The sequence below is a fragment of the Dermacentor albipictus genome, chromosome 3, assembly GCF_038994185.2.
Source record: "Dermacentor albipictus isolate Rhodes 1998 colony chromosome 3, USDA_Dalb.pri_finalv2, whole genome shotgun sequence".
Classification (NCBI taxonomy): Eukaryota; Metazoa; Arthropoda; class Arachnida; order Ixodida; family Ixodidae; genus Dermacentor; species Dermacentor albipictus.
The window spans coordinates 100,812,114-100,837,705 of record NC_091823.1 but is presented as its reverse complement, the minus strand read 5'-3'; the positions used below and the strand labels follow the sequence as shown (position 1 = coordinate 100,837,705).

The window sequence follows — 25,592 nt, the reverse complement described above, 5'->3', positions numbered from 1 at the left end:
TTGTTAGAAGTGCATTGCCAGTCTGCGAGGCAAGACCACAGAGAGCCGCCAGGTGTGACACCGCGACACGGGCGCCTACCATTGGCTGAAAGTGGCGTCATCGGAGCGGACTCTCCCATTGGTCAAACATGACGTGACTTACAGTGCTCGAAGGGTTTATAAGAAGCCTTCCAGAGAGACCTGAGCATTCTGGGACATGCCCTGATTCCCTGATTCACCTCTCTCGAACTTCTTGCCGCGGGCCGCAGCGTCCGAGTTGCTGCCGGCCCGTAATGACTGTACGAATGTTACTTGTCGCTCACCTCTCTGTAAATAATGTAGAATAAATCCCTCCCAAGTTTGGGGTTTTCATCCCGAAGTTCCGTCCTTCAACCCCTACAGGATACACAAATCATGCTGCCGTCTGGATGACTTCCGGTATTGCTTCCTTTTTTTGTCATTCTTTCGTGTACCTTCTCAACCGCATTGTGTCTGATGCATTGTTCGTGTCCGTCGCGTCCTTGTCCGCGAAAATGTCGCGCGCTATCATCCCCTCACATCGTCGTTCTTTTTACTGCTTCGTTTTCTTCATTTAACCGCCTAATGCCGCAAACTCGACCCGTACAGTTATAATGTTCTCTCAGTTTCTTTTTCTCCCTATGCCCGAGACGTATGAAGTTTTGGCGTGAGAGCATGGAGTTATCCCGGATTCCGCCGTGAAATCGTCAAGAACGCCATCGCATATACTGTATATATATATAACGACCGGTCTGGGCTTCGTCGTCGGTCGCCTTCACTCCAAGGCACGCTTTCATTCTTTCGTAGAAATCGCGGTCACGTTTGGCTCGGCCCGCTCCGCCCGCAGCCCTGCCTCGTTGAGAGAGCTGCGTACGGCTCAGGTGGCGTCTAACGTCTCTCGTTTCTCGACAAAATGTAGAGGAATGGGTGTATGTACGGAACGTAAGACTGGGAATGTCATTTTGAATCGCACGTTTCTGTGTGGCCGGCATGTGATGTCACACGATTGCCAGGCGCAGCTAGCTTTGTTATAGAATGCCGCACCGCATTACCTCTCTCTCTCTCTCTCTCTCTCTCTCTCAGGACGGTGTGCGTCAAGGCCACGTTAGACAAAGTGGAGCGAATGTTCGTGGAGGCGCGATAAAGGAAATACGAAATTTACAAACACATTGCAACTCACTGCACGTCATTATTGCTGAAAACTGGGTGAGTTAGGTCACTTGAATGCATGCTCGTACGTATTAACAGCGGTAAATACACGGGACCGTGGATCACGGCTTAATTACTGCTCGAAGCTGGTTTCGAACAGCGTAATAGCGTTTCCGCTTTGAACTTCGGGGTCGGCCCATATATTTAGAGTGCACTATACCTTCGGGATCGGCCTATATATATATATATATATATATATATATATATATATATATATATATATATATATATATATATATATATATATATATATATATATATTAGATAAGTGTGTAGTTAGCTTGCCGGAAAGAAAACTGGCCTGGCAATGTCAAGAATAACATTCGCATTAAAAAACTACGCCGAATTTTTTTTTTCCCTTCGGGAATGCGGTTTTACCCGAAAAGGGCTCATTTAATAAAAGCAAGTTTTTACAGGAGTTAGACTGCAATCGGCGCGTATCTACAAAGCCAACGTGCGCTTGCCGATGTCAAAGTCATATGCCGCCCACGAAAGCTATCTTTTCTGTTTTCTTATTTGCGTCCATTTTTACTGTCGCTGTGACGAAAATTAGCATTAGGGAGTTGGGGTTACGCATAGGGGTCAGGGGAGCCATGGCCCGGGTCCTCGCTGTCTTAATTCGCTCGACATTCAACGAACTGGACAAGCTCACTGATGTCAACACGGGGTCGTGTATACCTTGTCCCTTTTATTTTCTATATTACTCGCTGGAGCGCTGTACCCGCATAATGTTACAACTGTGTGGCCTCATCTTGTTCGTGCTTGAATATCATATGCATTCTGTTAATTCCTGCATAGACATCGCCGTATGCGCTTTGCCCTTGCTGTGTAGCCTGCTTCTGTAGAAAACTGTTTTTCTGTCTATCGGATGCAACTACGGAGTTGAAAGGCAGGATGTGCAGTCATACATGCATATTTGAGCGTCAACAAAATTATTGAACGCTGGTATTCACCGAACGAATAAAGACCAGCTGAGCTGAACGCGAAAAATAATGAACAGCGAAAAAATCTCGGTGAAAGTTATCTGTAATAACCGATGTGGACGCAGCAGCAGCTTTTGCAAGATTGATTTATTGCACAAAAAAAACAAGGGTTTATGTAGGCGCGGTGCATCGCTAATCCGCACACGTGCGATGGGTTTAAACACGCAAGACATGCGAAGAAGATATCCAATTCAGTCACATCTGTTATCACATCCATTCATACCTAGCAGTCAATGCCATAACGAAGCACTGGTCGACGTACACGTGTACCCTTACGGCATGCTTGCGGAGCTTCTGGCATAGGCGATCTCTGCACTGCAGTTTCAGTCGCTGGAAGCTTGATGCAGGGGTTAGCGTGAGAGACTATCGGTACAGCATCCGATGCTCTCCGCACCTGGTTGCGATGACGTCGGTGTACTGAACCATCCAGGGGGATCTTCCCCAGCTCTCATAGCCAAAAATGAAGTGTGTGGCTGTGAGGCTACAAAAAATGAAGAGTGTGGCTGTGAGAACTGGGGAAGATCCCGTTCGAGAAGTGGTGGTGAGGCCTGCGGTGGTGCCCCATGTACACAAGATGGTCCACAATTTAAAGAAGGCTGCTAGCCGACATGGGGTGCCGCTTGTGTTTTCAGCCCCCCAAAAGCTCGGAAGCCTTTGTTCTCGTATCGAAAGAATACGGGAAGATAAAAATGAATGCGGCACCAAGCATGGGCGACCGTTTATGAAGTGCGCCGAAGGTGTCGTGTACGAAATGTCCCTCTCATGCGGCCGCACCTACATAGGGCAAACTGGGCGCTGCGTTAACGACCGAATTAGGGAAGATGAAAGAAATGTAGAGCAAGATAAAGAAGGGCCAAACATACCCAAGTACATTATGTCCTGTCCGCCACGTTCTTGTGAGCCACGTTTTGCAGGGGCGCGGATTCTAGCAAAGAGTAAAGTTACAAAAGCTCGGGAAGCAATTGAAGCTTTCTTTATCGGAAAGAAAGGAAGCATGTGCGTCAGCGACCCGTCAATATATTTATATATGGCTGAAAAGAAATATTTAACCAGTTCGCTTCCATATCAATCTTGACCTGATTGTGTTCCTTCCGTGTAAGACGGCCATATAAGTGTGTGGTGTGCCTCCGAATAAAGCACTTGTAAGTGGCGCTCTGTCCCATCTCCTTCCTTGTTTCTTTTGTGTGTTCGCGCTTAGTACCCAAGATGAATTGTGACCAGCTAGCCCAACGATACGTCATTTTAAGCTAAATTCCTTCGTTGTGCAGACAAATTCGTCGTAGTTTTCTTCAATGTATAGATGCTTTCATAATACATATGAAAGATAGAAATTCGGCCGGCACATGCAAGGTTTTTCGTTATATAGGCAATTTCGTTGTAGAGAAGAAGCGCGACGGCCAGACTCCTTCGTCCTGTTCATTAAGGCGTTTTTCCTGACACTGTATGAATATTGTAAGCGCTGGGTTCGGGCATGTCAAAAGGGGTATAGCTGGCCTATGCCGTCGTTCGACTCATTCCCGCTAAGCACGTTGTTGAAGGGAGGAACGCGTTCGCATCGAGAACGAGTAGCACAAGGTTTATTTACAATATATACACCAAGAGTGGAGAACGTTAGTTACATCTCATCAGTCTGGCATGACTGAAGTGAAGCACAGTTCGCTTAAAGTTCGCTTAAACCCCTTCTGTCCTCCCTAGAACCCGTCAGGCCAGTGAAACTGCCATCCAACCTTCGCACAATCGGAGCACCCAAAGTCGTCGAAGTACCTGCATCTAGGGTGAGAGTTCACATAATCCAGCGCATCCTCTAATTTTTTCAATGCCAGCCAGATGCGGCCGATCCGACCGTTCACCACCTTCTCCTATCGCCCTTTCCTACTCTCCGCCGTCGGCTAACGTTTGTGCCTGCTTTTCGTGGGGGAGAGTACCATCTGGGTGGCGCCTCACGACGGAAGTCGGAGGAAGACTGACAGACGTGTGATAATCTGAAAGACGCAAGTTACAGCTTGAGATAGAGATATTGTGAACAGACATTTGGAAGAACTCGGAAGCATATTTGTGACTTGTGTGAGAAGCAACTCGCGTGTGCAATGCGGTCTTGACTGTTTGCCCGAATGATCGCAACTTGCCCGGATCTCCTCTTTTGAGTGCTCGGATAACGGCTCTGGCTTATGGGCGCTTGAAGGTCGCCGATAGCTCTGAAAGCATTTACAGCATTTACTACTGACAGCCTATGCAGGACAAAGAGCTTCCAACAAGATGCATATGCAAATGAGTGATGTCACTTTCACACTGCTGATTTCACTTTCTCACATATGCATAAAAAGAAAAAAAAAATACGCCCAACGTGGGGCTCGAACCCACGACCCTGAGATTAAGAGTCTCATGCTCTACCGACTGAGCTAGCCGGGCGCTTGTCCGTGGGGTTAAAAAAGTGCTACTTATACCATTTGCTCAAACTTATCTCGCGTTGTCAAATTTTTTTTGATTACAAAGGTTAGACACATAGTAATTTATTCAATATTTAAAAAATAAATGCACAAGGCTTTTCAAACCTTTGCCTTAAAAATGCTTTCACACGTTCTCCAAGGCGCGAATCATGTTGTTGGTCACGTGACGTTGTGTTGTTGCACTGCAGCTGACGCATCCAGCGCTCGACTGAAAGTAGTTTCTGTTGAAAGTGATATCTCTTCAAGCTACACTCACATTTGATCATGGGAGCACTTATGAGCCTTTGTTCAGTTGGCTCAGTAAGTATACTTGCTTCAAACTTCAGTTGTTTGCGTGTACCTGTATTGACAGACACTGGGCCATGTTAGGCATGCGCCCTCAACTATTGCGTTGAGCTTGACAACTAGCTTGTCGCATACGGTTTCACCTGTACCCATTGTTTCTTCCCATATGCACATTTCGTTTGTCATTAAAGGTACTACTGTGTGCTTGATTAAGCAGGCATGCTCTATTGCTACATTCCATTATCGTTGCTACAGTATTTCATAGAAATTTGGTACAGCGTCTGGTGTACAAAGTTTATAGGGGGAAAGGGGGTGGGGGATCCGGAGGCAGGCAATTCGCAACTTTAGTATAACATTTATAATACTAGGTGCTCACGAATGTTAGATTGAATTTTGCAATTGCTTGGCGTCACTCGGCATCAGAAAACAGTTAATTATGGTAATATAGATAACCATTATTGCCAAGAAGTATTGTTCGCTGTGACGCAGTTGTGTATTGCACCGTCCTATTGAAAGACCCTGTAGTCGTTAGGGTACCTGAGCATGCATATTGCGACTTTTTAAAAATGAATTCATCAATCGACTTTCCAGGCCATTAGCTTTCTTTTTTAAATACTTATTTCCAGTATGAAAGTGAACTTACAGGCTGGTATGAGATAGATTATTGTAAATTTGTCAAAGCGTTATGTTACGGATGCCACTTGCAGTCCTTTTGTAAAGCTTGTGAATGAATAGAAAAAACGAGCGAGCAGGCGCTGCACGTTTAGTTCAACAACGTCCCATTTGCGAGTTTCAAGAATTTCATATTGGTTCGCGCGCTGCAAGCATCCAGGCTCTCTCTTTATGAAGGAAATGCTGTGTTGCTTTGCCTTGGCAGTTTCTTACTGTATATCTGTCCAGCAGTCTCGTTCCAATAGCACTCAAAACAAGATTCCCAAACGAATTTGCAAATATGGTAGTGTTGCGCAATGGTAAATTACTATAAGTCGTTATGGTGGTATGTCGTTTATGGAATGCTTGGAGGCTTGTTGCCATAAATGCCTACTGGTTGTCATTGAGCCGGAGGAGTTTTTCTGTCGTAGCTCCAAATTCTGAGTATGTGGCAAGTAAGTACCTTAAGCAGTATTTAGCAGCATTCTCACAGTGTTGATAAAGATTGCATGCTGGTCGCTGTTCTAGAAATAATTTAGCAATACTTGATGCAGTCACTTGCACCTGCTGTTCAGTTAATCGAGACCAAGGCATTAGTTCCAATAAAGGACAGTACCAATAAAGGACAAATATACATATAGTTACAACACATGGCACTAACTTTCAGTTGTTTACTTTGAGGAATGAGCACTTATACCGAACACAATGCACATAGGAAAGAGGGATGACATGTCAAAAATGGCCCAAATGACAAAGAAGGCTGGTTCATTATGAGGTAGTGAGAGGGAGTCAACGCTCATACACATACTTGCTAAACTTTTTTGTGTTTACTTCTTCACTTATCTGCTGCATTAGCTTTGCCCATGGCATTGCTCTCAGTAAAACAGTGGTGCAAAGCACTTGATACAATGAATAGCAGTGCAACCACTAGTGAATGTCTTTGCATTAGAGGAAGCAGAAGTTGCATTCTAAAAGTATGAGCATTATTTCCCTCCCACAGTCCGATTGAATTGGAATATATGTGCGTCAGCTTTGACATAACTTCATACTTTCTTGCTATGCATGGTGTGTTCTGTATATATGTAAAGAAGTCATATGTTCCTCTGAATAAACCTTGTAATTTTGAAATGTTCTTGCATCCTCAGAGAAATGTCTGGTATGATAACATTTTTTTTTAAACATGGGGTATTCTTTGCCCCATTCTTGGCACTTTGCACAGGTACGCAGGCTCCTGTCTCACCTCGCCTTAGGTAAAATAATGTGTGACCGATGTGGGAATCGAATCTCCGCCATTGCGTGGCAGCCTGGTGCTCTAACCATTAGGCAATGATAGCACACGTGCTTGTCCTGTTCCAAAGCCAGCCAGCTCTTTCAAACACTCAGCGTGTGCACGCCATGTCACTTTGCTGTCTTCTTTTCTTGTGACTGCTCGTGCTCTGAGGTGCCATGTTAGACTGCACTATCTCGGACACCAACCCACATTGCCCACTAATTTCCTCATAGCAGCTTACGCTATGTAAAAACAGTGGGACGTTGTACAGGCTTATGATCGGCCAAGTTAATCAATCTTTAAAATTTCTTTGCCGAAGTACAAATGCCATCATCGTTTTAATTTGTTCCAACATGCAATAGCGACATGTACATACAATTGTATAACACGTAGTGGATGATGATGCCACAATTCGTGTTTCTCTCGCTTGTGCTTGTCCACTAACTATGTAAAAACCCAGCAGTCACCATGTTGTAGGCTTGCATCGAGCAGCTGGCGTAGAAGTCATGCCATTGTTGTCATACGATTGTCTACAACGGGGCTGTCATCATGCTGTTGTCACATGCACACTCACGACCCACAGACGCAACTATTCAATTGGCAGGAGTACATTGATCCACTGGGTATCATTTTGCAGAACAACAAACAATGCTGGATAGCAAGCTACCTGCAAGATGCTTTGTATAACATAGATTGCTGCCGAGAGTGGGATCTACGCAAATGTTTTTGCTAATAACATTTACTCCTGCCTTGTTTGTTTACCCTCTTCGAGAGACAGTTCAAACTAATAGAAGCGAAAACATGCGGACAGTAGAAGGTGGGAAACAGTGGAGTGTTCTCGTATAATGTAGGCTGCGTTTCATGCTAAATTGGTAGTAAATAGCATCGCACCTTCAGTTTGAGCCTGTGATGACAGAGCGTGAGAAAGTGCCGTGCCATCTAATCAATAGGACTTTGTCCTCGTAAGCACATGATGGGATTACTGACCAGACTCAAAATTTTCCTGTTCTTTGTGAGTGAGGCTTCTATAATGCCTTGCAAGAAGGTGTGAATAAGTATTGTTGCTCATCAAGTAGTACTGCAATATATAGCAACCAGACTGCTGCTAGTTCATGCGTACAGTAGTCGTTGCTTGACAGAACGTGGGGTTTCGTTTGTTCATCACTTGTTTTGTCTGTTCTAGCGTGGTGAGGGCTAATTGTGTGTGTTCTCTCTCATTGTGCAGCTGGCATGTTGCTGTGGCTCAGCAGCATGCAGCCTGTGCTGCTCGGCATGTCCAAGCTGCCGTAACTCCACATCTTCGCGCATCATGTACGCACTGATGCTGCTTCTTACCACCATCGTGGCCTGCATCATGTTGAGCCCCCGTATTGAGGAACTACTGGAAAAGGCAAGTTTGCTCTTTATCTGTTTGTTTGTTTTGCTGTCTGCCTGCAGCTTCTTTCCCTTTTACAGTGGCAACTGTATGAAGAGTGTATGTTGTAAAGAACGCGTTGCAGGGATTGGGTCATGTTCAACTCAGTCCTACAGGTCGTGTAATGGTAATTTCTCAAACACAGGCTCATGCCACTGGTGCCATGATAAAAACTAGGTTTTTCTGTATGTAACAAAACAAGTGGCTATGCTTTTTCAAATCTGATTCGTACGACCTAGCGTCTGTTTGCAAACATAGCCAGTGCATTTTCATGAACACATGTTGACATTACATTTTTAAACATTAAGGAAGGGGACATGCAAGACTGCACTTGTGAAAAAGAAAATAATGCATGGGAAGAGAAGGACCAAACACTGGCACTGCACGCTATTTCAGTAGGGCCTCTCTATTCACATCATTGAAAGTGGAGATGTCGATCACCTGGTACCAGAAACAACTCTCGAGGTGCCAGTCAATCTGGTGCAGTGAATGTAGGCCATACAACAAGCGTGTTGCCAAAAGCTGTCACATTTGCCCTTCGAATTGTGTGCTTCTCTGGGAAAAGCAGGGGAACCTGCTCTCCCGTCTTGCCTCTTTGATTGCTGAAGGAACTTAGTTTTTGGCAGCACTGTCATTGTTTGTATCAGTGGCGTTTAGTTTCCCACGACAGTCACATCAGGTTTTGGTGATGTGAATAGTCTCCTTTTTCACTTTTGAGAAATTGTAGCTCTTTAACACTACTACTGAGTATCCACTAAGGAAATAAAAACCAGATAAAATTTTCTGTCAGTACTTGTTTAATTTTCATGAGTTTGTTTCCCTTTAAGAGCAGCCATTGTTGTTTCTGGCAGGATGCTAGTTCTAGCCTTTGTCATCATAGGGCTGGTATAAACAGGTCAACTGTTGCATTGAAATATGGCAAGCACAAGAGTCCCACATATTTGCTTGCTCAGCATTGCCTCCGCTTAGGCAGCTACAAGCAAATGCCACAGAGGAGCTCACCATGTAGCATTTGAATTTCTGTTCCTGTAAAGCAATTGTAAAAGACATGTTTGTTTCAGATTGTTTCAAGATTGTTTCATACAACAGGATTTGCCTCGGGCTATATTTGTTACGACAAGATACAGTTTGCATTTTGGTTGGGACAGTGCAGATTGTGCCATCTCTGCTGGCATTCTTAACAAATAGTCCATTTCCCCATTGTGTTTTCTTCCATGTCATGCCATATCAGTATGCATATCATCAAATAACTTACTACCAAATCAATAACACTTGTTACTAAAGGTGCTTCGGAAGTACTTGGATTGAGACAGATTTCCTTTACTGACAGACTGTTTGACAAATCACCAGTTCTCAGAATGAACCTATTGACCCAGGGATGCCGCTAAGGCACTCCAAAAAGCTGTAAACTTGTGGGGAAACATTTGTGGCCCAGTTGTGCAAGGGCTTAATCTTGCTTAAGTGCACGACGCCAGATCCAGTAATTGTGCCACTGTGGGCATGCACACTGCGCCACTGAATTTCAGATTGCATGCCTATTGTGTATGGAACTTTGACTTTTTAAACTTGCGACCTGGCAGTCTGTGAGCACAATAGCATGAGGCTGCATACTGAATGCCAGCTTGCCCGTATGGTACAGTCCACTGTTGAAGGGAAAACACCGAAGTAGAATTTTGGAACTGATCACAACTGTATTTTAATTGACACAAAGGCTGTGTGGCCATAATTTCTTGCCAATATAGGTCTGTCTGATACATTGCACTAACCACTTTTTTTTTCCCTTTGAAGATGATGATGCAGTCAAGTTACATTGGTTTAGGGTCAGTTAGAATGCTGCTTAGGTGTCCCCTTCAAGAGTGAACAATCTCAACACAGGCTAGCATAGCCAAGTACATTGGTGTGTGTTTCAAGCTGTCAGTGGCTAATTTTTTCGAGCCTATGTAAAGCGCACACTTAGCTTGGGCATATACTTCTGAATGGGTACCACATTCCCTGGCTGGCATCACTCTCTTCTGCACAGGTCCCCCGTCTCTGCGAGAGCACGGATGTCTGCAAGAGTGCCGTTGGGTACTTAGCTGTGTACAGGCTGCTGTTTGCGTTGACACTCTTCTTTATTGCCTTCTCCATGATGATGATTGGTGTGAAGTCGTCCAAAGACCCTAGAGCTGGCATACAGAATGGGTATGGACTAGTCTCTGGTTTCCTTTTTGTCTCTTCCCGGCCATTTTTATACATGTAATAAATTACCGGTGTGCCATTGCTTTTCTTTTTTTCTTTTTTTGCTAAGTGGTGATGCAGTGATTAATGGTGGCATATGCCACATTATGTCACCCTATGCCCCACACACCGGTCCTTTATGTGGCAGTGGTTCTGATTATGGTTTTCACATTGAGGTAGAAGGAAGATAAGTTTGACGTGGCTGATGTAAACGTTGATGTAGCATGGTCACATTTCGACACAGCCATATGCCGGTCCTGGTGGAAGTGTTTGAGGGTTCTCGTTATTTGTAAGCTGAAAACTGTGCATTGAAAGCACGAATAAGACTTTTTCTGTATTTTTTAGTGTTCTGCTCAACTTTATTTCAGACTCAAACATTGATATGGTCTTATTTGTTTCCCTACATTTTCCCAACTTGGTCCTGCATTCATGTATGTCAAGTCGTTTTCCGAGCAGCATAAACAATAATATTTGCAATCAGTGCTCTTACAGTGCAGGTAAGAACTGAGTCAGGTTGTTCACGCTTGCTCTGTTGACAATTGTAGTGACCACTGTGATTCAGAGGAACCTTGTCTCTGTTTAATTATTAATATGAATAATGTCTTAAAATGCTTGCTTTATATGGTGCTTGTGTACTAGCAAGCACCATATACGTTACTGGGTAGGTGTGTTAAATCAGTCTTTGCTTGTGGCAGCAATAGCTGGGAATATCATTTGCATTTGATCCTTTCTCTTGCAATATGCAAATGGCTAAATTTTTTCCATGCATCTCACATCTTTTCAGATTCTGGGCCATAAAGTATCTAGTGTTAATTGGTGCCATGGTAGGTGCATTCTTCATACCGGATGGAGCATCATTTGGTCAAGGTACATGATTTGCATACATACCATCTGTCTTTTTTAAAGAAAATTTTCTTGTGGTCAGATAACTTATTAACCTAGCTTGCGTTCCTATTGCTGGTCACTCATGTGCGTCCTGTGTTCAGTGTTGTAAACGCCTTCGCAAGGATATCACAACTGTTTCTCACTTGCATGCTGTTATTGAAGCTGGTCCTCTGTGCTAGTGTTTAAATTAGCAAAAAAAAATTTGTTGCTTTAATATTTAGCTCCTTTCATGCGCAATGAACTTATGTAGCCCAGTTTTTTGGATAATCATACAAAATTGGAAACTGCTTGTCCCTGTTGTATGGTATGATAGTTTATACTTCCAGCATGGCACTTGCTCTTGGTGACCTTAGCATTACCTTACACCTGTCATACCAATGCAGTCTTGTGTTGCCATGTCCACTTGTAAGGCTGCGTGCTGTTGATTATGTTTCTTACGGCTCTAATTTGAACATGCTTGGCTAATTAACCTTAATACAAAGCATACTTATTAAGAGTAGTTTGACTGTCGCCAGCCAGACATGAAATAGACATAGCAGTGGGAGTGACTAGTTTTATTTTATTATTTTTATTCATACCTCAAAGGCCCAAGGGCTGCTTTCCATTGTTGTTGGATGTGGGTCATTCTTTTGCACTCCTAGGCTAAGTGACCTGCCTGCAACTTCAGCCATTTATCAGTGCCTTGTAGCAGTTGCATCTGCGTTCCTCCTCGTTTACAGTTTGGATGTACTTCGGCATGATTGGAGGCTTCCTATTCATCGTGATTCAGCTTATTCTGATCATTGACTTTGCCCACAGCTGGGCAAACAGCTGGGTTGAGAAGTTCGAAGAGACTCAGTCTAAAGGCTGGTACTGCGGTGAGTTTTCTGATCACTTTACTTTTTTTTTTTTTTTACGGTAGGGTCCGTCCACACCAACTGCCCCAACCGTAGTGCATCAGCATGAGAAAAATTATTTACCTCAAGAAATTACTAAAAATTACACGTATATACGCACGACTTGTACAGTATTATCCCAAAATATTTTGAATGGGAAAGAAAAAACATTTTTGGCCACGTGAGGACCACTTGAATTTCACGAAATAATGGAAAATTAGGTGCAAAAAACAAGTTCACCAAAAATGGACCGTTTTGCACATTATTTCAAAATTTGCATTGTTACGTTGCCTGAAGGTTGTACTTTCATTAGAAAACAGTTTCACAAAATAACTTGATGTTTTTTACTCTTTAGCACCGAGGTGAAAATTGAAAATGATAGCGTTCTTGCAAAAATTTTCACAAGTAACAGTCAGGGGAGAAAATGGAGGACTACTTTATAGAACTTTCCATAAAACATACTGTCTTCTAAAATTTTATTTTTGCTTATGTGCTGTGCACAGGCTCAAAATTAAAAGCCTGAATTTCATAATATTCTGTTCATAATATTTTGGTGAAATACTGTGAAAGTAATGCTTATATACGTGTAATGTTTTTGTAATCTCTTGAGAAAAATGACTTTTCTCGTTGTGACAGTTGGCGTCGAAGGACCGTATATTTATTTAGGGAGGGACCTTGTAATCAAATCAATGCTATATAGATTTATGATGACGAGGCAAGTGAAATAGTGTCCCTGTGTGATATTTCTTATTTCTAGTATTGGTCATAGCTCAGAAAATAGCAAGTAAAGGCGGGATATCGTCTGATGAGTAGCTAAACTTTGGAAATCGGCAGGCAGGAGACGCTGGATACACGAATGCCTAGTGAGGATCTACACTCAAATAATTGACTTATCCTAGCGGAAAATGGGTGTCTCATTTGTAATGTTGATTTGTGCAGTTAAACTGTCCTTGAACTGTCAACTGACAGAGTCAAGATGATGTTAAAGAGATTATCCTTTTGCATTATCAACTCACTTAATGTTCACTTTGTCTCACTAAATGTTCAGTATGTAACGGTGCATACCGTATTGCTGACTAAGTGATTGCTAACTGTGGTGTGTCTCGAGTTGTTAACTTTGATACATCAACGTAATCTTTGGGGCTTCACATATTTAGATTTAGAGTTTGCACTTTTCTTGTCTCAATGCTCTGCAAGTAGGAAGTATCGCAAAGTAGAAAAGGCAGATGATGTTCGTCAATAATTGAGCGAGCAGTCACTCGTCTAGTAAGTTTTAATTCTTGCAGCCAACTTATGAGCTTTGTGAGGCTGTTGGTTATTTATTGCTGAGAGCAAGAGCTAACGGAGTTGAGTACAAAATTGCAAAGAATGCACTATTAGCAGGTGTATCAGCGTACATCCCTTAGCCTTGGTGTAGGATGTCTCATAGCCTCGTGTACAAGCCTTGGCACCTTTGCAGGCAGCAGGGGATATACAGTGCACTTGGCCTTTCGCATTGCCTCATTGCCTCTGTAATGACTTCTCCTTTCAAAATTGCCGTGGAAAAATAATACTGATTTTTACCAAATGATGAGCTGTAGAAAACACATATTCTGACAGTGCTATTACCTTTAAGAAGGTGTGTTTTGAGACAGAAATACCAAGTATGTCAAGCTCTTGTATAGCACAAGTCTGTGCTGACAAAGGAACTCTTTCTGAATGTTGTCTTATGCATTTATTTATGTATGCTTTCTGCCTAAACTCATCAACTTTTTGTAAAAGAACCTCATGCCAAACTGCTATTGCTGACTGCAGTTTCTTTGGCAGAGCATGTGGGCGTCAGAACTTTGATTTGGGCCACTTAGTGCTTGCCGAGACTCATGTTTCTAGTGCAAAGTTACAAATGCAAAAGATACGTGCAAAGAGGAACACACAGGATCGTATGCTGCCACACCATCCAAGTATCTTACGTGTTTGTCACTTTGCCCTAGATGCATCTGTTGTGTGGATGTGTGTTTTTTTCTCTTTCTGTCTGTGCCAATGTCGGCTGCGGTCTCGCCTCTTTGCAGCCTTGCTGACATTCACCCTCCTTCACTATGCACTGGCCATTGCAGCCGTCGTCTTATTCTACATCTTCTACACTCAGGCAAGTGCAGGAATTGTGTTGATCATGCCCGCTATAGAATGCAGTATGCGTTACTGTGTGTGACAGCACATCACAGTATGGGTTTCACTTTCCTCTGATTGTGAAGTACATCTAAGGGTAGCAAATTTTCTTTTATAGCAAGCACTAAATGGGTTTACAGATCTTTAGTGAATGCATGCACTCTGAAGGTGTCTAGTTACGATAGTCAAGGTCATATATCAATGTGGTGGTATACTGGTGCTCCTGTCTTTGTATCATCATAATGGTAACTAAATTGTGGCAACAAAAAAGTGACGTAAATATATAAGAGAAGGATTATTATCTGCCATTAATGAAGCATCTTACAGTGATGCTACCGCTGCGCCAATTATGCCGAACTGCATCGAGAGGCGAACTCTGCTACATCCCGCTACATTTCAGTAAAACTTGAGAAATCTGCGCCCACTTTGCTCCGAAGGGTTTGCTTGCGCTTAAAAAAAGAAATTGAGGGACGCTTAAGCTTCGCCTTTAAGAGTGGAACGAGGTAGTGTTATCGGGCCCCATTGACGGCGACATCGACACCAGATGTTCTGTGACACAGGGCCCGATAGAAAACAATGGTGAGCTGATCCTTGTGGCAGTGCAGGGCAGAGCAATGGCCCATATACTACCTGTAAGGCAGAGGCTACAAGCAGTGGCTTGTCAGTGGTTCATGCCCCCGTAAGCGAGGAAAAAGGGGCTTGCATTTGAGTTCCCACGTAACAGAATTATGTTTTCTCATATATTCAAATTATTTTCTCGAATATTCAGATTACAATCTGATGCTATGTCTGTAGTTTGTAACTCTGATATCAAGAATTCTCCAATGCATTTCACACCCCTGTCGCATGGGCAAACTAAAGTGCTCTTTTGAGCAAGTGCACTACGGTGTGCCGAGTGTCATTTTGGCGGCACGCCGCTACACGAGAAAGAAAAGTGTTCTTTCAGATTGGTGGCGATGGTGATCGGGAGCCAGAAGGCAAAGCCTGTATGCGATAACTTAAAAATGCATGCACAACAACTGTTTGTTATTGTTAGAAACAGAATTAAGTACAGCCGAACGTTGATATATAGAGCAGCGAGGTGATCGCGAAATAGTTCGATATAGCCAGACAACAATATATAAAATTAAGTAAAAAAATGTGTAAATAGCTTGTACAAATCAATCAATGAACCAATTGTGGCACAGTAAATACTCACTTGAAACTCCACACGGAGTATTTATTTCTTTGGCCGAACGTACTGCAGCAGCATAGCCTGCTTCTTATTGGCAGCCACATGCTAAACCATGTTATTCTCAGCATAGTCTAAACGATCAACAAATAATAGGCTGGTGCCTTCTGTTGCGCCACAGCTGCGTAGAAGAGCCAAAGCATCTACAGCCTCAGTTGAAGTTGGAGCGGGGCAACATCAGCACTTGTGGGATCAATCTTGGCAGCATCTTTGTTTAGCCGCTACTACCGCTGTGATCTCCTTGTCTGTCAATCGAAGCATTTTGGAAAGATTCAATAACAAAGTATTAAGCAGCGTCTGCCAAGTACTCTGGATGAGCCCAGTGAATGCACACTGTCGCGCATCTTTGTGGAAGCAAACTGCCATTCCTTGCGAGGCGCAGCAGGTGTAGAGTACGGCACGAGAAGTCAGTGCGGCAAATGCAATGCGTCATTGACGTTGTCGAACTAGCCAAGCCGCTGCGTGCGTGTGCCGCTACGTTCAAATGGCACCCTCGGCGCAATCAATGTGTGCAGCCATAGTGCGCAGCAGTCCTGAACACCCCTTCTGTCACCACTATCTTCGAGGGTGTTGCGGAGAAGCTCGCCACCTGTCAACAGAGCCCACGTGGTCAGGGGTGGAGGAGTTCGGTATATCCATTTTATGTCTGATGCCCCATTCGAAATAAAAAAATATAATGATATAGGAAGTGTTCGATATACACAATAATTCGATGTATCCGTTTTTGGTACATCGAGGTTTGACTAATCACGAGCAAAGACAACAATATTTGACGAGTACCAGTGCAAGCAGCAAGTTCCGCCAAACAACTACACGGCCATTAGTTGGCGTGGCCATAAACAGCCTGAGGGTAAGAGTAGTCTTTTGCTGTTTTTGTTTTATTTGTTGCAGTGTGTTACATTTTATTCCCTTGTAATGTTAGCCATTTAAAAAAAATTTTATTAGAAATTACTCCTGATCTGCTTTCAGTATATTTAACTTCCTTTTACTCATTGCTAATGAGGCTACACCGCCACCTTGAAGTATGTTTGGCGAACACACTCGCCGAGGTGTGCACTCTCCTGGAGCGTTCCCGTGTGGCAGCCTGTGAATGACACTAGCGATGAAGTGCACTCACTCAAAGTTCAGAGCTCAATTAGTTAAGTAACACCTGTACACCACGCGGAGGGCCTGGGTGGTGGTTGTTTGGGATGATGTTTTATGACTGACAACGTCGCTGACAGTGGACATCGACACCGGATTTTCTGCAACATGGGGCCCTTAACGCTGTCGGATTAAAACATAACTATGCCCTCAAGTGCTGTTTTACTGCACCATCTATGCACCGCGTGGACCAGCAGCGGCATTAGCTCCGCGGTGGGCTGAGTCAAAGGATCGTAGTGATGTTTATTCCATGGGATGCTGTCTGTATTCAATACCTTCCTACCAGACGCGTGCGAGTTGCTTTGGCAATGGCACAACCTCGATTTTCTGGCAGCATGAGCGATTACGCTGGTGCCGAGCCAGACCCCGTGCTCCTGTATGAGCATTGTAAAATGGTGACTGAAGTTTCAGACACTGTATGGTGTGTCACTCGATTTTTCTGGCATAATGCGCACATAAGCATGGACATGGCAGCCATGAACAACTTGTCTGCTATTCAGTTTGTCACCTGTCCCCCACCTTTCTTGGGAGTGGTAATTTCACAGCGTATGAATGGTGTACGGCTGCTCGGCATCAAACAGCAACTTTTTCCATTGGATACTGATGAAGTGCTGCTGGTTCAATTTTGCGGTATTGTACACGGCTGTGAAAAAAATTTGCTGCCAGATAATGCAATGGCAGGCAGATTGTCACGGCGAGATAGCCTCCAATACGTTTGGACCAGTGAACCGCTTAGTTGATTGGGCATGAGATCACGGGCTTGACTGGTGGCTGGAAGCCGAGATTGGGTCGGCGGGTGACATGCTGGCAACTGCAGCGAATGCTTTCGTGAAGTTTGTTTTTGCACTTACTGGATGGAATGGCATAAGCTCGCATGTAGGCAGAAAGCTCCAAGCTGGTTTCGCTGATCACTGCCTAATCTGACAGCCTTACATGTACACAGTCAAAGGTAACGTGCTCACGCACGTGTATCTGCAGTTCATGGCAGTGCACGATGCACATCAAGCTGTGTGACAAGCAAAAGTGAACCGATCTGGCAGTGCCGACCATCTCAGTATTTTTCGTAGATGGTTGTCAGTGAATCACAGCACAGGGAAGAATAAGTAAATATTTCATATCGCTGGTAGTACAATTTCTCAAAAGAGGGCTCTGTCTTAAAAGATACAGTTGTTAGGAGCAAGATCACGTTGAAGGTTTTCAAAATGCTTTTGAATTCCGCACACAACGCAATTTCTGAAGTTTGTGAATGCTGAGAGTAGCATTGACCCTTTCATGGCGATCCCATGGGCACTGCCATGTTTGATCTCATAGTGACGCGTTCATTGCTTGCCTCAGCTGCCTCTGTTGCCTCTGCGTTTACAATCGATGTACGTGTGCCGGTGCGGCTCTTCAAGCCTCTGTTTTGGCGGATATCGTAGATGTTGAGTAGGTAGACGACACGCGAACATTTGGCTACAGCTTCAAAGGACATGTAAGCGCTTTCAGAGCTCATTACACTTTGTCCAAATGGCGTGAGCAGCATATACTCAGTAAAGTTTCCCGGGCGGTCACTATCTGATTGTTTATTTTCTGCCTGCTTGCTCGTGCATGTGCTCAGTTGCAATAGATTTGTTCTTGCTTGGCACAAGGCTTGTAGGAAATACGTGTTGTCGCAAGTCACTCGCTTACTGTGTGGACCATTCCGAAGCATTCAGCTTTGAACTTTAGTTTGCTGTCGGTGTAGTCATCGTCGCCCATGCTCTGGCCCCTTGATTCAAGTGTGCACCTGTTCACTTATTCTTGACAGGTTGGCGATAGAGTAGACATAAGTTTGCATGTGAGTTGGGGTGTATGTGTGTAGGTAATGAGCAACAAACGAAACGGTGCTACTTTGTCACCGTTTAACGAGCGGTACTCACTTGTGCAGACGTTCCGGAGTTCAAGGCCTTTCCTTGGAGATTAGCACTACAAAGCTTATTGATGAGTGAAACTCCTTTATCCTTGAGGGAAGTCATGCGCTGCAAAAAGCCAGCAACACGAGCAGTCCTTGCGTAGAAGCAGTGTGTGAACTTGGACACACAGGTTCATTCCATTCCTTAATATGCCACTGTCAATTTTTGCTGCCAACTACTCCGCATGTCTTCACTCCACTGCTCCATGTTTTGTAGCATGAAGGGAATACAGTGCTTTAGCAAAGACCCAGTTGCATTTTCGACAGCTGATTGCACAGAAGCAGAGCAGAAGAGGTAATGGTTTCATATTTACACACTTTCGCTGAGGCAACATGCGGCGCACTACCGAAAGCGCCATCTCCTTTCTCTAGAGCAAAGTGCTTCGCGAAAAGGGTCAATAAGCAGCAGCAGCAGCAGTGTGCATTGCTGTGTATGCGATTATTAGAAAAGAAAAAGTACAACCACCACCAAAGTAAAATAAATTTACCATAGTTTGTTGTCATGCCGAGTGAAACACAGAATAGTTTACAAGGAAGAAAGAAAAGCTATAATGCTGCAGGTGTATTGACACCCAACTTATGAGGACACATTCAAGCACTTTACAGTGCATTATGGAGTAGATGGCTGATTTGTGTAGCTGCTTCCTATGAATAAGCTTGGTAATCTCTAAGGTGTCGGACCTGGTTCGCTGAGCATATGTTGTCCCATTACATCATGTGTTGGAGCATCTGTGATGGCAATGTTTGAATGCACTAATAAATGGGGTCAGCCAGTGCCTGTTCAAGTGCTGCTGCAACAATAGGGAGTTCTAGATATTATGCACTTAAATTTAAGGGATGCAACGCAAACCGCTGGGCATACAAAAGAAAGCAAAAGGAGTACAAAGGAACATGAGGGCATGGGGCTTTGGGTATGCAAGAATGCTTAGGTGTGCTGTATCTAATGGGGGAAGGCAAGATTTTTTTTTCCTGGGCGAAGCACGAATGATCTACTGTTGACAACTATGCCAGGAAACGTCATAGTTTTCCTTGAGGCGAAAGGAGTCTACGCAATGCTGAAGGCATCATCCTGTCAGTGCAGCTTGGTACTTTGATTGGAAATTAACGGCATTTACATAACTTAAGAAATTTCAAAGTGAGTGTAGCCTAAAGTAGTAGGACCATACGAGAGCACTTACTGCTAGGCATGTGAAAGACATGGTAGACAAGCTAATGTCTGGGCAGTTCCCAAAAGGGCTGTTGGACTAGAGGAAAGGTGTGCGAGTGCCTTGTGCTGTCTCGGAGAGGTCTCCTCTGCACGCAGTTGGTCACACTGTGTGTGGCAGGAAGAGTGAGGACTCAATTTTCATCATCTAAGGTTCAGCGGAAACTGCCCATTTGACCTTAGAAGAGGAGCGGCAGCTGAATGACAGCCCAGCCATCATATGGTCCCATTGCAACTAGGGAGGTAAAATGAGTGCGGTTGGGATAATGGGCAAACGCCAGCATGAAAGCATGCCACAATCGCCATGTCTCTTGTGCATTAGGGGTGCCAGCTGTGGACAAGTGTTCGGGCAAAGCGTGGCCTAGGCCTTCCTTTGGTGTTGGAATTTCCCATTGTTCAAACAAAAAGGGCATCACAGCACTGGTTTTGCACAAAAATATGACGTTGGTTTCTTCAGGTTTTTATGCAGAAAAAAGCTTGCCCTAGGATGGCACCTTTATTATACTGCAAGGCATTGCATGTTGCAAGATTTTAAAGATTTTGTCTTTATGCCAAAGCTGGTATTCCTGTGCTCTGCTGTATCAAGTTTTTGTCACATGTTCACTTTTCTTCAATTTGTCCCCCCCTGCAATAATGCCCTTGTGGCGCTGCAGGTACTTGTATAAATAAATAAAAATAAAATTGTAGACGTTCATGCATGTGGTTTCTGGCTGTGCAGGGGTCAGACGGCTGTACATTGCAAAAGTTTTTCATCAGCATCAACCTGATCATCTGCGTCATCCTCTCGGTGGTTTCTGTCCTGCCCAAAGTTCAGGAAGGTATGCGTCTATGCATAGAACTAGAATTATGCTGTGGCTTGCCATGCATGCCGATGACATAGCACTTACAGCAGCAGGTCTAGCTGTTAGACTCAAGTTTTGAGCTTTGTTTTGAGATCACATTATTGATAATGAAATTAAGCTGCTTTAGTAAATTACACTTGGGCATAGTAGCAAAATGGCCACACCTGCCATGACGGGTAGGCTTGGTAAGCAGTAAAAGGAACTGTAAAATTGACAGTGCTTCCACCCCCAAATTTATGTGCCAGCTTTCTGTGACGTCATGGATTTCGAAAGTGTCACATTTTAAGAAAAATAAAAGCACACCAAGGGCTCAAGCTAGAATGTTTTGAGAAATATTTATTGTGCCAAAATGGGGGGGGGGGCAGGTATGAGAAAGTGTTCTTAGAAATTAGTGATGTCTTGCCTACATTGGCATAGCATTCAAGAAGGAAAGCTTGGCCTTGATTTTCTTCAGTAATCGGCTCTTTCTCGTCAAATGAATGAAAGTATAGTTTTGAAGGAATGCCAGCCTGAACTTAACCAATCCAGTATAGATCTCGAGTGCTCCTTTTAATGTGCTTAAAGTGTGTCAAATTTCATCTTTGCCTACATAGTCATCTAGTGGTACTCTATATCTGAACAATTTGTACGTGATCCCTAAGCAAAAATCGCTCAACCATGCAGTCTATCATGGTGTGCAGTTTGTCACAGGTGCCCATGGACTGTACTTGAAATTTCTGCTTGCTACAAGAAAAGCTAATTTTGGGTGACCAAAATAACTTTCTATTGCCTTTTGCCCTATGCAGCCCAGCCGTCATCCGGTTTGCTTCAATCATCTGCCGTGACTCTGTACATCATGTATCTCACCTGGTCTGCCATGAACAACTCTACAAGTGAGTGCCTAATATTTTAGTGCATTATGACTCGCAGTTGTGAGGTGTGGCAGAGCCAAGGTTCTTGTGCCTACTCACTGCAATTGTGTTTTCTGTCCATGGGGCTGTGCCTAGGTCTAGACACAACATGCATTCATTGGCTTTGTCAGTATGCATATTTATATATTTATTGTACTTTAGCCTCTGCACCACCATATCTGTCACAGTCGTATCTGTGGCAAGCTGCAATGTGACTGGTCATGCAGGATCGTTCCTATAAGTTCTATAATTAAGTCAGGGATAGGGACCGGGGGTGGGAAGCTTGTTATTAGGACTATCTTCATTTCATTCTGCAGGTTCCAAGAAAAATTTAAGCAAATTCTAATTCATTGTGTTCCGCTATTAATACATTAGAATTAGGAGTGTCAAAGTGGAAGAACATATTTGTGTGTGAAATGTGGGAAGCTGTTCACATGGTAGAGGTAGACGGAGGATGGGAGAGTGTAGAAGAGTGCGTGTGGTGTGTGTGTGCATGTGTAGACCGACCCGCTTTATCTGCATTTGTTATATCCAAGTTTGACTGCAGATAAGCTAGTCTGCGTGGTTTCTAAAAGGGCTTTAGGCAATATATATATATATAGTCAAATCATTACCCGCCACAATGGTGTAGAGACTATGGTGTTGCGCTGCTTAGCACAAGGTTGGGGGGTCAAATCCTGGCCGCTGTGGCCACATTTCAGTAGGGGTGAAATGCAAAAACACCTGTGTCCCGTGAATAGGTGCCACATTAAAGAACCCCTGGGGGTCAAAATTGATCCAAAGTCCCCCACTATGGCATGCCTCATAATCAAATCTTGGTTTTGGCACATAAAACCTGGGAATTCAATTCAGTCAAATCATAAGATGCAAACAAACAAATCAATGACTCTGAAGCTGGTGTCGACAATTCCGATTCCGATACCACTTTGGTCCGAAAATCAGTTGCAGCATTTTCATTTTCGTACCTGGCACTTTCCCTCATCTAGTTGCAAGTTTCCACTAAAAACGTCATCTAAGGAAAAAAATGTGGCGTCGTAACTCTTTCGATACGGCACCCAGTCGGTACCAATCACCTGCAATATTGAAACAACCACAGTCGTCACCGTTCTTTTTTTTTTTTCCAATAGCTTGTGATATATATTACTATCAGCAAGACACAAGTGGATTTTTTATATGAGCTTCAGTGTCATTCATTTTTGTGCATCTGTAGGGTGAATTCACATATATAACAAACTGCTGTTACAATGACCACTTTTCACGGAACTATAGAGTTTGTTAAGAATGGGTTCGTCTGTATGACTGAAGTATGATGAAAACCTTCAATTCACTTTCCTGTCTTTGTGTAACATAGGAAACTGTATGATTTAATAACTATGTGCTGCCATGTAATGTCTTATCTGCACTGTGAAATTTTAGTTATTTGTGCTTGCTTAACCTGCTGAACAAATGGGTCAAGCTTTGTTTATCTGAATGAGGTTCTTACTTGATTTCGCACTCAAAGCTTGGATTCGCAGGTTTCCGAGTGTGCTTCTAGCATGACTACTCTGTTGCAGGCAAGCAGTGCAAGCCATCACTGGGCGTGGCTCAGGAAGGAAGCAAGTTTGACTCACAGAGCATTGTTGGCCTCGTGGTTTGGTTTTTGTGCGTTCTCTACTCGAGCATCCGTACATCATCCAACTCACAAGTTGGCAAGCTCACTATGTCCGAGAAGATTCTTGTCAAGGAGACTGGGACCAGTACGTGAGATACCAATTTTGCCAACAACTTCTTTAAATGGAGGAAGGCAGGATCTAATCACATTTCAGGAAATGGTGTAGCTGTCAAGTTATCTCCATGGCTGCTGCTGTTGGGCTGGTAAGCTTGAGGTCATGGGTTCTGATCCCGGTTGCAGTGGCTGCATTTCGATGGGTGCAGAATGCAGAAACGCCTGTTTATCATGAGATACGTGGGCAAACAGACAGACTGGTTACATCCGAGGGCTCGTGGGTATCGTCCTCTTCCTTTTTGTCCACGTGTCAAAGCGCTGTGGTTCCAAGAAAGCCATACTGACAATCACAAGCATCTATTGTCAAAAGGTGCCTTATTTTTGCCTTTCCTTCTCTCTCTCTGTGTCCCTCAGAGAAAATTGTCCTCTAAAGGCATGTTGATAGACATACCTTGATAAAGCTTACTTTTCTGCGCAAAAGCGGCAGGTATGATAGTTACTTGTGCAGCACTTCATGATACTAGTCACATAGCAGAGTGTGGGTGTAGGCCAGCTGGGGCTTCATGATTTTGGGAAGCTACCACAAGCAAAACACAAGACTTTAAGAAAAGGACAACACGGAGCGGTGCATGTTGTCTGCTTCGTGTTATCCCTTTCTTCAAGTCTTGTGCTTAGTTTGCGGTAACTTCCGAAAATCATAAATATTAGTCACCTTTGTGCTGAACTCGTAGCCTATCTCTGGAAGTTCTTGGATCATCCTTGTGAATTTGACTGACCCATGTACAGCTAAAGAATGTGGTTGCCAAGCAAGTTACCTTTTTTTTCCCCATGTGTGGGCATGAAACCAATGCTGAAATAGTAGGCTATCTGATTATCTTTGCCTGACCAAAGCACAGTGTACATATGCACATTATACAAGTGCAGAAATATGCAGTACTTGTGCATGACTTGTGCAAGCAGAAAGAAATAACTGGGCTCGAGTCGCATGTTGCATGTTCGAATTGTGAGGGCATGTTAGAATCGAGTGAATACGGTATTAGAAATAATTTTGGAACAGAAAGTATTCCTTATGAATGAAGAACGCCCTTATGGTGAACTTTTTTATTGCAATTTCCAGTAGTAGAAAACGATTCGAAATTCATGAATACAGTAAAAATTTATTGCAAGCAATATTTTGTCTCAAAAACACTTTACTCACACCAACAGTATTCATACAAATAAGCTATAGTGTATGAGATCAAGATAAATATCTTAACAAAATTTCAAAAACGCATTTCATCAGAAGAAACGTGTCGGGAAGGCTTGAGCAGTCTTTCCGAGAAGAGGCATTGTGTGCCGCCATACTGAAATCACAAATACATGCAGTCCAGGGCACGGAAATATGCAAACTGCAACAGAAGGCAAAGAAAAAGAAAACGTATGAGTATCTCTGTACTTCGGCCAACCAGGGCTATATCTCAGCTACCGGAAACACGATAGCAGCAACCATAAAAAATGATAGCATTTCCTCCATACATGGCTTGGAGGTAAACAGGTCGAGTTGTGCACCTCAGGGAGTGAAAACGCAATTTCAAATGACTTTGGGCGACTCCATAAAGATGGCAGCCAGTGGTGTAGATTATGTGCAAACTATCAAAACAAAATCAGCACTGCAGATTTACGGCAAGAAACTTTGAAGGGTTAAACTGCTATCCTTTCTTGTGGTGAAAAATAATATGAGCGTCTGCCTTAAGAATGTGAAGAAAAAAAAAATGCAATGTTTGTTTTCAGCCTTCTGCATAAGTGAGTGCTCATTTTATGACCATGGTGCTACCCTCGGTTGATGAGTTTTTGCAAAACACTTGTCTGCATGTCTGTCTGCAGTACCTGCATTTATTAAGGCTGTTTCAAACTAATGTTCACTGCTTTCTGGTTAGCTTTGCGATATTGAAGACCATTCTGTAGTGCGAGTTATTTGCAACATTCCTGCACAAAAAATAACTAAGAGTATGTGGGTTCTACTAGGCCTTTGAGAAACAAATTGGTAACTTTCTGCTGTTCACAATCTCTGGAAACTGACCAAAATGTGTGGAGTTTTCACATAAGCTTCAGATAGTCCTCTTTTATATTTCAAATGATCTATATATCAAACTATATTTCGGAATTCCCTTTTGAGTTTGAGATATCCAGGATCAACAGTGTTTATACAGTTAAACCTTGATATAACGAACTTCAATATAACGAAATTCTTGATATAACAAAGTATTTAACTTTTCATAACCTCTTCTCC

The 25,592-nt window shown here is 43.4% G+C and overlaps 1 protein-coding gene and 1 non-coding gene across 3 annotated transcripts in view; one reads left to right on the top strand and one right to left on the bottom strand.

Moving 5' to 3' along the window:
• Positions 1-4,525: 4,525 nt before the first annotated feature.
• On the bottom strand, positions 4,526-4,598 carry TRNAK-CUU (transfer RNA lysine (anticodon CUU)). The gene has a single exon. It is a non-coding gene; the product is annotated as a tRNA-Lys (tRNA).
• A 197-nt stretch (positions 4,599-4,795) lies between these two features.
• Positions 4,796-25,592, top strand: part of Serinc (serine incorporator TMS1) — a 29,954-nt gene continuing 9,157 nt past the window's right edge. For both annotated transcript variants that reach the window (XM_070535820.1, XM_070535819.1), the window contains exons 1-9: positions 4,796-4,936; positions 8,068-8,232; positions 10,277-10,437; positions 11,258-11,340; positions 12,078-12,215; positions 14,282-14,358; positions 20,605-20,704; positions 21,514-21,600; positions 23,172-23,354. In XM_070535820.1, coding sequence (XP_070391921.1) covers positions 4,901-4,936; positions 8,068-8,232; positions 10,277-10,437; positions 11,258-11,340; positions 12,078-12,215; positions 14,282-14,358; positions 20,605-20,704; positions 21,514-21,600; positions 23,172-23,354 — 1,030 coding nt within the window. In that variant the 5' untranslated portion in view covers positions 4,796-4,900. The remainder of the gene's footprint in view (positions 4,937-8,067; positions 8,233-10,276; positions 10,438-11,257; positions 11,341-12,077; positions 12,216-14,281; positions 14,359-20,604; positions 20,705-21,513; positions 21,601-23,171; positions 23,355-25,592) is intronic.